Below are 13,394 nucleotides of genomic sequence, written 5' to 3' on the forward strand. Positions count from 1 at the left end.
ATAACCCAGATGCACATCAAAAGAGGAGTGGATAAAGAATCTGCCATTTATTTATCCATGGAATACCACTTTAAAAAGAAAGAAATTCTACCATTTGCAAAAAATATGGTCCCAACTAGAGACCATTATGCTTAGTGAAATAAGTCAATCCCAAAAGGACAAATATGGTATGTTCTCTAGGATGCAAAATACAAGATCAATAGATATAGAGGTAAACATGCCTGTACATATATAGCTATCTAGAGGAACTGTATAATATGGACTATCATATCGAAATGTGAAGAAACAATGCAGTATGCACCTCTGCCTCAGAATCAAAGATGGGGCCTGGCGCATTGGCGTAGCGGTCAAAGTCCTTGCCTTGAATGCACCAGGATCCCATGTCAGTGCCAGTTCTAATCCTGGCGGCCCCACTTCCCATCCAGCTCCCTGCCTGTGGCCTGGGAGGATAGTGAAGGACAGCCCAGGGCCTTGGGATTCGGCACCCGCATAGGAGACCCCGAGGAGGCTCCAGGCTCCTGGCTCCTGACTTTGGATTGGCTCGGCTCCAGCCTATGTAGCCAATTCGAGAGTAAACCATTGGAGGGAAGATCTTCCTCTCTGTCCTCCTCTCTGTATATCTGCCTTTCCAGTAAACATAAATAAATCTTTAAAAAAAAAATCAAAGATGGAGTACCACTGGAACTGTTAAATATATCTTGATAATGGGACTCTGTCATTCTCCATACCTACAATGTCAGGATACACTTAAATAGCAGAAAGACTACAATATTGTTATAAAATAGTGGAAATCAGTGGGGTGAAGTGGAAGGGAAATTCCAGAGTTTCTGGAACTGCATCATAAAATTAATTAATTAATTAAAAAAGAATAAGAAGTTAAATTTAGGCAAAAAGAGAATATCAGTTTGAGAACCCAGTGAAAGATGTTGGCACTGCTAGTTTTGAAGAAGACAGCATATACAGGAAATGCATTCAAAAGACAACTCAATACCTTTCTCTCACAGCCAGTACTGCAGTCCAGCTCATTAATACATAACATTTACATAGCCCTTTTAACATTTTAAAATGCTTTATGTCTATTATCTCACCGGGGTGCCTAAGGATTGTTTCATTCAATTTAAGGGACACTTACACAATAGAATTCCATTATAAGCATCAGTTGGCAGGGATATAATGCATTATAAGCTTTTGGTATTATGCAAAGATGGGTTGTGCATTATTCTATCTAGGCAGTTTAAATGATTTGATCCACTGTGTGACTTAATCCCTGGAATAACATGCTGATTTATAGCTGGATTTCTTCTGCACAGAGTAAAGCTTTTTCAGAGATCAGTAGTCCTTGAATGAAGGGGATCTTCCAAAAAGAGGGCAAATTTCTTTTTGTAATATAAACACCATTTAAAAATTTTTTTAAACTTAATAGTTTATTTTTCTCATTTAACACATTTCTACTTTAAATTTAATGTCTCTACTAAACAAAGAATCCAACAAATAAAAAGTAAAAGGACCATAGGCCAGCAGGAAAATAGCCTGTGTAATTCCTGTTGATTTGTTGGAGAAACTTTAAAACTTTAAAACAGACAAGCACCTTTTTAGAATATTGAGCCTGGGAAGCAGAATAACTGTCTTACCACTATGTGTAATTTATATGTACAAGTGATTAATTTAATTTTCCACCTCGAAAATAAAAATACAAAGTCTGAAGGATATCTTACCGCAGCCTAAATAAAGTAATATGGCACAGTATTGATTGCCCCCTAAGCAAGATAACTCATATTTTTAACTAATAAGAAAATAAGATCTGAGCAAAATATACCCTCCTGAAATATACTTGTTGTTAGGAGAAACTGGAGAGTGTTAGTGCACCTGACCAAGTAATTACAGAAAAGGAGACACTATTTCTTCAGTAAGTGGGAATCAAGTTCAGCAGTCATTCACAGCTTTACTTGAATTTGTTTCAGTTTCTCAGTTCCCACAGTTTCCTCTTTTTAAAAAAAAATGTATTGATTAACCTATAAGTCATATTTACAAAAAAAGAAGGAGAGGCAGTGAAAGGAGGAGCTCTTCCATCTACTGACTCACTCCCAAAATGGTTGGGTCAGGTTGAAGTCAGGAGTCAGAAGACAGGAATTTAGTCTGGGTCTCCCACATGGGTGACAGGAGCCCAAGAACTTGGACCGTCTTCAGTTGTTCTTCAAGTCACATTAGCAGGGTGCTCAATCAGAAACCAGGCAGCCAGCACTCAGGCTGAGCGCATGTGGGATGATGTTGGTGTTATAGGCAGCAGCTTAACATACTGCACTACAATCCTGGCTCAACGTGTTTTCTTAGAAACTCACTAAGCTGGCAACTTCAGCCAAACATTTTTGAAAGCCTATTGTTGTGGGGCCCAGAGCAGTGGCCTAGCGGCTAAAATCCTCGTCTTGAACATGCCAGGATCCCATATGGGCGCCGGTTCTAATCCCAGCAGCTCCACTTCCCATCCAGCTCCCTGCTTGTGGCCTGGGAAAGCAGTTGAGGACGGCCCAAAGCCTTGGGACCCTGCACCCATGTGGAAGACCTGGAGGAAGTTCCTGACTCCTGGCTTCAGATCAGCACAGCAGCGGCCTTTGTGGTCACTTGGGGAGTGAATCATCGGATGGAAGATCTTCCTCTCTGTCTGTCCTCCTCTCTGTATATCTGACTTTGCATAAAATTAAAATAAATCTTAAAAAAAGAAAGCATATTGTTGTGGTCACAGATAATTTGCTGACACAAATTCCTTGAATGAGGAAGTATATGTGAAGTGGTTTACACAGTAACTGGCACATAGTGAGACCTCACTAAATGTTGACTGCAAGAATAATGATGAAGAAATGTTAACACGTACTTGGATTTGCTGTACGAATTAGACACTAGCCTTGTCATAATCATTCTCTTACCAGAAGAAGAATAGAAGGTTTTCCTATCAAGGCCAGTGCAGTGGATAATTTTCTTTTTGTTCCATAACTGCACATAGAGGTAGGTCTGTCCTTGTAGGGCATCAGGTGAAGTCTCCTAAGGAGTTTATGAACAGTCTGTGGACAATACAAGAGAAATTGGTTTGCTTTCCCTCACCCAAGTGGAAAAAAAAGCTGATGTGAAAGGAAAGTTTTATCATGGAAACCACACCTCCCACAAATTGAAACAATTAGTTTTCAACCCAGAGTTTTTATTTTCATGGCCAAAGGATCACTTAAAAATTTAATAGTTCATTTACACAGATGAAAGCCATTCCTTGGAGGCTCATTTTAAAGTGAGATTCCCCTCATCCAAATGTGTGTGTATTTACAATTACAGATTATACTTTGTGTTGTATTACAACAGGATTCTCTTGTAAAACTTGAAAGAGCTGAAACAGCTCACAAGGAAGTTTTTTCATTCGTTGTCACCAATGCTTTATCTTACTTCTCACTGAGGGTTATTTTAAATGCTTTATATCTGTTTAACACTGACCCAGTATCACAAGTTTTGGACATTATGAAGTATTCATTCATGCGGTTATTTCTGTAGCTAAATAGCCCTGGGAAAATAATGAAATCCTAGTTGAACTTACAAAACAGGTTCTCCAGGCTACCAAAACAAAGGCAACTGTTCTAATGGTTAGCCATTCATAGAAAAAGGCAAATGTTTGTAATAAAGTACAAAACCACAGATTTAAAATGTGAACGGAAGTTACTCCATCTTATTGGTGTATTTGGTGTTTATCTGAACACTAATGTATATACAGATATCACCTACCAATTCCCACCGGAAGTCAAAGGGAAGAATGCTCTTATTTTGCTTGCTCTTAATAGAAACACAAACCAAAGGATTACTGTAGTTGAATCCATAGTTTTTATATAATACAGACAATCAGGTTAGGGTGGATTCATTATTATTGTCAGGAGTAAAACATCATGATTTTCCAGATATCAAGTAAGGAAGGGAGGTAGGAGAAGAAACAGAAGCAGTGGTTGCTTTCAAGATCACTAATTTCCCACAGATGTACTCACTTCTTTAATATCCTTTTCTGGAATTCCATGAACCCTGGCGTAGAAATACAGGTGTTCTTCCACGGACACCAGGTCATCAAGAGCATCTTCTTGGGGGCAGTAGCCAACTAATGCGCTGTGGGACTCAACGCGACCCAGAGATCTGCGTTGAAGAAGATCAGACCACAGGATAGTTTCAAAAGAGATGTCCCACACAAGTATTGAGAAAGGAGCTCAACTTTAATCAGGGTAGTTGGTGATTTTCACAAAGGGGGATAAAGTCATCTCACATTCAGAACAAGAGTTTAAAGTTCAGATATTTCAACTCATTTAGTAAATTCTTCCCTGTTAAAAATGTTAACAGTAAGCCCTCAAGACAAAATGTTCGTTTACTTTTTTTTTTCATTAAATTAGGTTGCCATCAGGACTTAGTATTTCATACCCAGTCTTATTTCTGATGAGAATGTTTCCACTTGAAGGAATTATGTCTCCAGTCAGCATCTTGAATATGGTGGTCTTTCCTGCTCCATTCACCCCAAGAAGGCCAAAGCACTGGTTTGAGGACGCAAAAAAGGGATGCCATTAATCCAAATCAGAGACATTGTTGCTGTGTCTGTTTCCTCCTTATCCCTCAGTGAAATAAGCTGGATGTTACAGTTTTCTCTTGCACTTTGGTAAAAATTTTTCTCTTAAGCCAAATGGGTACTTAGGTATTACTGTTTTTCTTTAAGTATGTCAGCATCCAGGTGTATAACAACAGGCTCATGTTGCAACTTATATTATAGCAGTCTCTATGTGACACAATAAAACACCCCACAAATAAGATGTGCTAACTCAAAGAAGTAATTCTATTTATACATTTCATATTATTCACACAAAATCACAACTTCATGGAATAATGTGCTGAGGCAGTGCTTTCTCTATGCTGTCTGATACACTTGAAGCATGGAGTTCATGGCTCTGCTCTAAAAAACTAAAGGAAATAGCTATATTCACTTTCTCCTTTCAATGCTTCCTTAATGTTACTCTGAAAAAAAAGGAATTCATTTTCAAAAATTTCTGATTTCTTTATGCTGTTTTTTGAAGAGGCTTGAAAATGGAAAATTGTGCAAGCATCCTAAACAGGCTTTGTGACTATAAGTCCCCTTTGGGAGGACAGTAGTATGGAAAGGGGTCCAGAACTTGCTGGATGATTGGAATTGGTGACTTTTTTCTGCTTAGAGGGAATAATTCTAAGACAAATAACATGTGGACATGTGTAATCTACATCTAAATGCATATAAACATCCATATATAGTTATGAACATACATAGAAATTTTTTTATATATGGAAATATAGAGGGATTGATTCATATTTCTAGAAAGATATATTTTTATTATTCACTTATTATGCTAATGAAAAGGACATTTAGAAGCAAAATAGTTACCTCTCCAGCAGGTATCCCAATGCTAATGTTGTTTACAGCTACAATCTTTTTGTGGATAAGCTGGTAAGTCTTTGTGAGACGGTGGAGTTGGACCAGGTCAAATTCAGCTGCACCGTTCTCCACTCTTAATCTCTCAGCTTGCACATCTTCGTCTTCATCCATTGTCTCCATTCCAGGTGAAGAATTAAATTTCCTGAAGAAGAGTCTAAAAACAGACCCAGTGATTTTATCTCAATGATTCTGCACAAGTGGTTTTGAAATGATACCCTTCAATTTTGACATGTTCTAAGGGGTTTTCTGTTCACTGAAAATATAGCATCTATAATTAAGGTTCTTTTAAATGTCTTACATATGCATATTATTCAAATTACTTCAAATAACTTGAAAATTAGCATAGATTTTACCATATTCACAACAATAACTAGGAATGAGATTTTGCTTTTCATGCCTTAAAGTAGTTATAGACCCACTGTTAAAGTTCAGAATCCTAAATCCAGTAATGATGAATACCTGAAAACTAATTCCTAAGAGAGCTCAGAGTTATTAGTAAACTCAAACAAGTCTAAATGTAATAATCAACTCCTTTTGCAATTCCCTGCTGCTACTTTTTTTTATTACAGAAACACTTGACATAAAATACTCCCTCTTAAATACTGAAGTGCACAATCCATTGTTGTTTTATAACAGATTAGTTTTTTTGAAAATCAATGATATGAATGATACTCTGTAGACTTTTACTGTATTTTGAACTGATTTTCATCACTGACATCAAACACTATTTTCTTATATTTACCTGATTTTCTTTATTAACCACTCATTGATCAGGAGTCGTAAGAGAAAGAACATGGTGCCTTGGGAAACCAAAGCCACAAACATTGCTCCCAGTTTATCCATCTCAAAAGTTTCACTTGGGTATTCCACTCCATATGCTTTTAAGAAGTCTAGGACCGACTGTTGTTGAGAAAGTTCAATCAAACCGTAGCCAAAACAGAATTGTGGGAAAATCAGGAAAATGCGTTTCAGGGTTTCAGAAATCAGTTCTAAAGTCTGAAATAAGGAAACAAAGATAATATCATTGTTATGCTTCCAAAAAGTTAAGAAAAACACTAAAACTAGATGTGGACAATATTGAAACCTGTGAAGCTTAGTAATTTAGGTTGACAATTTTCTTACATGTATGCTGAATTTGCTTGATAACGATTACTATAAAAGGCAGAAACTTATCAGTAGGAAAGGGTTGTATTTGTCTTGAGGTGACATGAGGTGTTGGATCTAAATCCTGGAGACAGAATGTCTTCTGGATTTGCATTAGCCAGTTAGAATATAGAACCAGAGAAGGTGCTGCAGTCATTACACAGCATTACTAGGTGCCTGGATAATGGAGGTGCTGAATTTAACAGTAAAGTTTTAGAACCTAAGGTAATTCATGCTTCAGAGAGATTAAAATGGTGAGATGAGATGGAAGGAGGAACTCAACATCTCAAAGAGGACCAAATGGCTCATTTTCGAGTTATTCACACTTGGGGCCAACGACTTCCACCTCATGAATTTTCTTCTTCCTGAAGAGTGTTTATCTGTTTCTCAGCTCACTTCATTTCCGTTCTATTCTTTTCTGTTCAATTGCTTGACACTGTTAGTGCTTCATAATCGTCAGCTTTGAATGGAAACTGATGCTTACAATGAAGTAGATTCCAATACATGATTGAAGGGGAGTGAATTAGGTTTTTGCCTGTGTGAATGTTCAAATGAATTTTAACCATAGTCCTATGAATAAGCCATTTTCCTTGTCACCATCATGCCATAAGGATTTGTTAATGAAAAAATATTTGGGTAGTTTTTTGCATGATTTATGTTGCAGTATATAAAATGTCTGATTTCATTTCTGTCACCTTGCTTAAGCCCCACGAAATATCAATAGTTTTGACAACTCCTTGAATATAATAGGCATTAACCCACATGAAGCCTTAAAAAGAGTTTTTAAAAGCTGTACTTTCTCCTTTCGTAAATGTAATAGAAGTCAGTGATCTTATTCTTTGCTATTTAAAGAATGCAGAATAAAGAAAATCTTTTCACCTTGAATGTGTTAATGCTTTTGATACATTCACTGAAGTTTAGCAGACTAATAAAAGATCTTACCGGATCATTAGGCTTTTCCTTGGAAAGAAAGTATACCACTGACAGGGAAACGATGGAATTGATGCCAAAAAACAGGTTGACACAAACATAAGTAATAAAAGCCATTCCTGTTTCGTGAAAGAGCCCAGCCAGTAGGTACATCCAAGAAAATGTTGCATACCTAAAGGTTAATAATACTGAGAATTAAACTTATATCTTAATTTTTAATATAATAAAACTAAATGTTAGATAAGGTTTCAAAATAAAAATTGACATAACGGGTGATTTTTTCAAGGTTTGTAGTCAGATCTTTCAACTTCTTTTTGATAAAAAAAAGATCTAAAAAATGTTTGCTAAATGACAGTAAGCAGCTTCTCTTTTAAGGAATGCAAGCAGTTCCACATTATTTCAACTACAAATTAATTCCCCCTGGAGATAACGTTGTTTGACCCAGCCAAGAATTTTGTTGCTTAGAAATATATAGATCATATCTCTAAAAGCTGGGAAAAACTAATGATATCTTTGCAAGCTTAACTAAGTAGACACAGCCTGGTTAGAGACTGGAGAGCCTGTATGAGGAAAGACCTCAGCAGCAAGAGAGAGTATTCCTCCATTAGCTGCAATTGCTAACTAAGAGATATCAACTATGTATTCTGGGAACAAAGAACTGCTACACCAGTTATTGACTGTATACTAGTCTAGAAAAGAAACATCAGTGTTATGTGTGTGCCCTTAAGCATTAATAACTGAATAAATAAAAGTAATTGTCCATGAATTTATATAGAGATTTAGCATCAAAAAGTCCATCTATTGTGTCAATGCATAAATTCACATAGGTATCCACATTTTCTGCTCATCATAAGTCTTCCATGTCTTACATAAATTGGATTACATTTGTAAATTGATACACATGACACTTGACACCAGCAAGTGCTCATTAATGTTAGGTATCAAGGTATCACAATTAATAATAGCTGTATTAATTTGCAGATGTATTTTCTGCTTTTCAGACTGTAGACTAGCAAGTATGATATATTGTTACTCATTGTTTATGTCAAATAAAATCCGAAGACAATTGAAAATTAGCTAATGTGATTTAGGTTCTTCTTGTGTCTAGCAGCCTTTAATTTCATAAATTCTTTTATTACTTAATCAGCAGCTTACCCAAACAGCAGAAGCAGGAGAGATACAGCACCTAGGTTGTTTTCACTATAGAAGGCAGGTAACTTGAAAATTGCAATGACACCAATTGAAAATGCTACAGGTACCAAGTAGAAGATCTATGAGAATATGAAAATAACATTTGTTATATGGCAAGAATTTTTCAAAAAGTTATACTCCATCTCTGACACTTGCAGCAAATTCACCTAAAACATCTAAAAGAAGAAATTTTGATTCATTTTCCATTGCTTGTAGTTTTCAGCCATTTTACATAGATTTTTCTTTGTGGTTTGTCTCCTTCAATATTAAGTCCACCTAATCATCATGTTTACAGACACCCAAGAGATTCCCGGTGTTCTTGCCTCTTGGCTTTAAGACATGGGACCCCCAGCAATTGCAACCACCATCTGATGGGGCAATGGACTGTGCTGGGCCCTATACTTGCTAGTACATATAAGAATCTGGTCTGGGAACACCTCAGACAAAGTTTCTTTGGGGATCTCCCCAATCGAAATGTGGACTCAAAACCCTAACCAAGAAGAGACAGAAGATAGAACAGGTCAATCAACCATCTCAGCTATATGTTGGCAGCGAAATACTGGACAAACGGAGACTCTATGATGGACTATGTCAATCAGTGGATTCTTCAACGACCTCATTGTGCTTGGAGTGGCAAGATTGGCAGCAATTCATAACTGGTGAACCATCAAAACCACTTGAGCAAGAACCTCGGAGCATGTCCTACATCCGGAACCTGGGGTGGGTGGGAAACTGGGTGGGCCTTCTCCCTTAATATCCCCCTTTAAACATGAAGGAAACAATATGGAAATAATAGTCTTACCCACTTTTCTATAGCCCTTGAAACTTTTTACCCTAACTAACTATGCAAAGATTGTAAAAAAAAAAAAAAAAAAAAAGACATGGGACCTTTAGTGATAGAGGTTCACTAACAAACATAAGGCATCCAGGTATCTTGGTATCAGATTCAATCTTCAAAATATTGATTTCGCAGCACCAGCCGTTGCAGTCACTTGGGGAGTGAATCATCGGACAGAAGATATTTCTCTCTGTCTCTCCTCCTTTCTGTATATATCTGGCTTTGCAATAAAAATAAATAAATATTAAAAAATTAAAAATTATTGATTTGATTTTGAATGTTGCAACTCCTAGATGGCTGATTTTCAAGACCTGGTAACTAGAGCGAGCTATTCTGTGACATGTTAGGGCGATGAGTCTCACACATGCTTGGAATCATTGTTTTCTGAACAAAGAACTCCTGCATCTTGTTGCCAGTAGAAATATAAAGTGCTAAGGAGTTTTCAGAAAGTTAGAAGCCAATTTACAATGGTGTAATTTGGTGTGGGGAAGAAGGAGTTGAAGCTTCTGAATTGCAGTGAGCACCAGATATAAGACAACTGAATTTAAAATAGCAAGGAGACTCACCAAAGTGTGCACGTAGGGCCTTCTTAACATTAAAGCTCCTATCAGGTCCACAGCCACCACTAGCATCCTTTTTACATTTAACTTGTGTAACAAACACAATCCGGACCTCACTGGGTACATTGACACAATGAATATGCAGTTAATTACTCTCTAGCTCCTCAGGTCAATAATCTCCACAACAATTCATTTAATGTCATCGTAATCATGAGGCAATTACATACCCTTCCTGTGCTTTTGGCCAGCACTGGCACGCTTGGAGTCAAGAAAAAAATGTCTGAACTTTGGAACCATGTAATGCAAATGGCAGAGCTGTCAATAAAACATATCTTTTCTTTCCCTGCAAACTTATCTGATGTGTTATTCAGCAGGACTGCTATTTCAAATTTTCCACTATTAGCTGATTAAATTTTTATAAACTTGATTATTTCACACAACTGAGTAAGCCTATTATGATGCTAAGCCTCCATTTCTTTACAGTAGTGCCTCTCAGATACCAATGTGCTTAAAAATCTCCTAGGGGGATCTCATTAAAAATGCATATTCTCCATGCTCCACTCCCACGATACTTATGTAGTAAAACTGGAGTGGGGCCCAGCAATCTGTATTTTAACAATACCCGAAGAGTCTGCATGAGCCCACAGAGCTGGGGGTGGGGTGGGTTTGTCTTTCTCTCATCCACTAGAAAAATGTAAATTTGGTTCAAGCTATTTCTCTTAGTTTAATGTCCTTATAATTTTATTGTAAACAAAACAAAGTAAATAACTCCTGAGTATAAAGCAGATGACTCAGTTCTGGTGTGATGGCTCAGTTGACTAATCCTTCCACTGCACGCGCTGGAATCCATTATGAGCACCAGTTCACATCCTGTCTGCTCCACTTTCCATCCAGCAGCAACCTGGTTATGGCCCAAAGCCTTGAGATCATGTGTCTCCATGGGAGACACGGAAGAAATTCCTGGCTGCTGGCTTCAGACTGGCTTGGCTCTGACCTTTGCAGCCATGTGGAGAATGCAGCAGCTGATGGGAAGGACTTTCTCTCTGTGTCTCCTTCTCTGTATAAATCTCTTTCCAATAAGAAACAAAACAAAACAAACAGGTAACTCCTATTCAAATTAATCCTGTCTTTCTTGCTGTGGAATTAACTACTCACCATGTCATAGATGAAGTTTGTCACCCAGTAGCATGTCACACCGATGCCTGAGATGTGCTGCAGTTGCTTGGCTTTAGTCTGATGTTCCCTTACAACATAGGTGACAAAGCTGGCCGTTGTGACAGAGTAGCCCATCAAGATGGACAGCGCCACTAAAATATCGATTAAACTGCTGATTCTATAGTTAGCAAAAAGGAGAGGAAAGCGCACATAAGATTTTGAAGCTCCATTCCTTTGAAAGAGACTCATGACTAAAGCTATCCACCAAACAATGCAAATGTGAACTGTCACACAAGAGCTTCTGTCAGGAAGCCAGATACCATCTTCTACATGACTCTCCTGTGACACTGGAATAAAGTTAATGTTTTGTGCATCTGAGTTCAGGAGCAGTATTTTATATAAAAGCATCAGTCTTCACGGGTTACGAGGTATATGACAGGGATGTGTATGCAGGAAAATTGAAATGATGAAGCACTTATGTACTGACTCATGAAAGTGGCACACTCTGAGTCTTCAGTCAACAGAATCTGATGGCAACCCCACTCAACACACTTTCAGAAACTTCCCTCTAACCTAACCGGTAACTTATATTACCAGCCCTTCTAGACTGACATTCATTCAAACACAACTGGGGTTTCCATTTAGCGCTTTATACAGAGTCTCAGCAGTGCCAGGGAGGAAGTAGTCTTGGCAGAGGTATCTGCTTACGTAGCTTGTTCTTGGTCTTGTACACCAGGATAAGGATGGCTATACATGATGATACCTTAAGAAGAGACAATTCTTCTATTAGTAGATATTCAGCTCAACAGAAATACCAATTTATACACACACACACATATATATATATGCTTCCCTTCTCATATTATGTTCTAAAAATTGCTACTTTGGGGATCTTCTTTTTTAATTAATTTATTTTATTATTTTATGATTCAGTTCAGTAGACTCTGGGACTTCCCATACCCCTTCACCAAATCTCTGCCCCTTGCCGTTGATTTCCCCTATATTATTACACCAGTATATTCTTTCAAAAACAGTCATACGTCCATCATTCTGCTCTTTAAGTATATCCTGACATGGTAGATATGGATAATGGCAGAGAATACAGCATCCTATTGTCAAGATATATTTACTAATTTCATTGGGAATCCATCTTTGATTTGGAAGTACAGATGCATACTGCATTGTATCTTCACATCTGGATATGACAGACTCTACTATACAGTTACTATACATCCCCTTAAATGAAAAACCATAAATCAAAACCAGCAACAGGAAGAAAAATAGAAAATTTACAACAACATGAAGTTAAATAACATGCTGCTAAATATCCAATGTGTTGCTGAAGAAATGAAAATAAAAACCTTGAGGCAAACGATGCTACTGTATGATCTATGAGTCAATGAAGATGGGGATCCTCTTTTAAAAGAAAACTGTTTTTTGCCTCACTCCATCAGTGCAATTGTTGGTACATGCATAAAGAGAGAAGTTTTTCACATTATGGAAGCTTTGGAAGGAAACCAGGATTTTTACATTGCTTGCATTATTTTTTCCTCTGTATTACATTTAAATAACTTTTTTGTTTTCTTCTATCTGGTCACACACTTATTTGTATTTAACAGTGCCTCAAAAATGCAGAACTTTTTAAAAGTGTTTTTATTTTTATTTTTATTCGAAAGTCGGTTATACAGAGAGAAGGAGAGACAGACAGAAAGATCTTCCATCTGCTGATTCACTCCCCAAGTGGCCACAATGACTGGGGCTGAACCAATCCCAAGCCAAGGGCTAGGAGCTTCTTCTGGGTCTCCAGCATGGGTTCAGGGTCCCAAGGCTTTAGGCCATCCTCACTGCTTTCCCACGTCACAAGTAGGGAGCTGAATGGGAAGCAGAGCATCTGTGATATGAACCAGCACCATTATGGGATCCCAGACATGCAAGGTGAGGATTTAGGCCTTAGGCTATTGCCCTAAGCCCAGTGCAGTACTTTCAGATTCCACCAAAAAGCAAATACCACCTTATCCTTCCTTATTGTCCTATGTCTGTAGTGGGAAATCTTTTAACTTTTAAAGTGCCTGCCGTTCTAGAGCTCACCCAGAGCAGGATAAGAGTT

At 37.6% G+C, this 13,394-nt stretch overlaps 1 protein-coding gene across 1 annotated transcript in view; it reads right to left on the bottom strand.

The window, feature by feature from the left end:
* ABCA12 (ATP binding cassette subfamily A member 12) overlaps window positions 1-13,394 on the bottom strand; it is a 172,062-nt gene that overhangs the window by 7,712 nt on the left and 150,956 nt on the right. Inside the window, exons 40-48 of the mRNA XM_058664252.1 lie at window positions 11,996-12,050; window positions 11,288-11,465; window positions 8,699-8,814; window positions 7,556-7,715; window positions 6,213-6,466; window positions 5,420-5,624; window positions 4,435-4,544; window positions 4,014-4,155; window positions 2,922-3,056 (exon numbers count right to left, since the gene is read on the bottom strand). Coding sequence (XP_058520235.1) covers window positions 2,922-3,056; window positions 4,014-4,155; window positions 4,435-4,544; window positions 5,420-5,624; window positions 6,213-6,466; window positions 7,556-7,715; window positions 8,699-8,814; window positions 11,288-11,465; window positions 11,996-12,050 — 1,355 coding nt within the window. The remainder of the gene's footprint in view (window positions 1-2,921; window positions 3,057-4,013; window positions 4,156-4,434; window positions 4,545-5,419; window positions 5,625-6,212; window positions 6,467-7,555; window positions 7,716-8,698; window positions 8,815-11,287; window positions 11,466-11,995; window positions 12,051-13,394) is intronic.

The sequence above is a fragment of the Ochotona princeps genome, chromosome 5 (genome assembly GCF_030435755.1).
Source record: "Ochotona princeps isolate mOchPri1 chromosome 5, mOchPri1.hap1, whole genome shotgun sequence".
Classification (NCBI taxonomy): Eukaryota; Metazoa; Chordata; class Mammalia; order Lagomorpha; family Ochotonidae; genus Ochotona; species Ochotona princeps.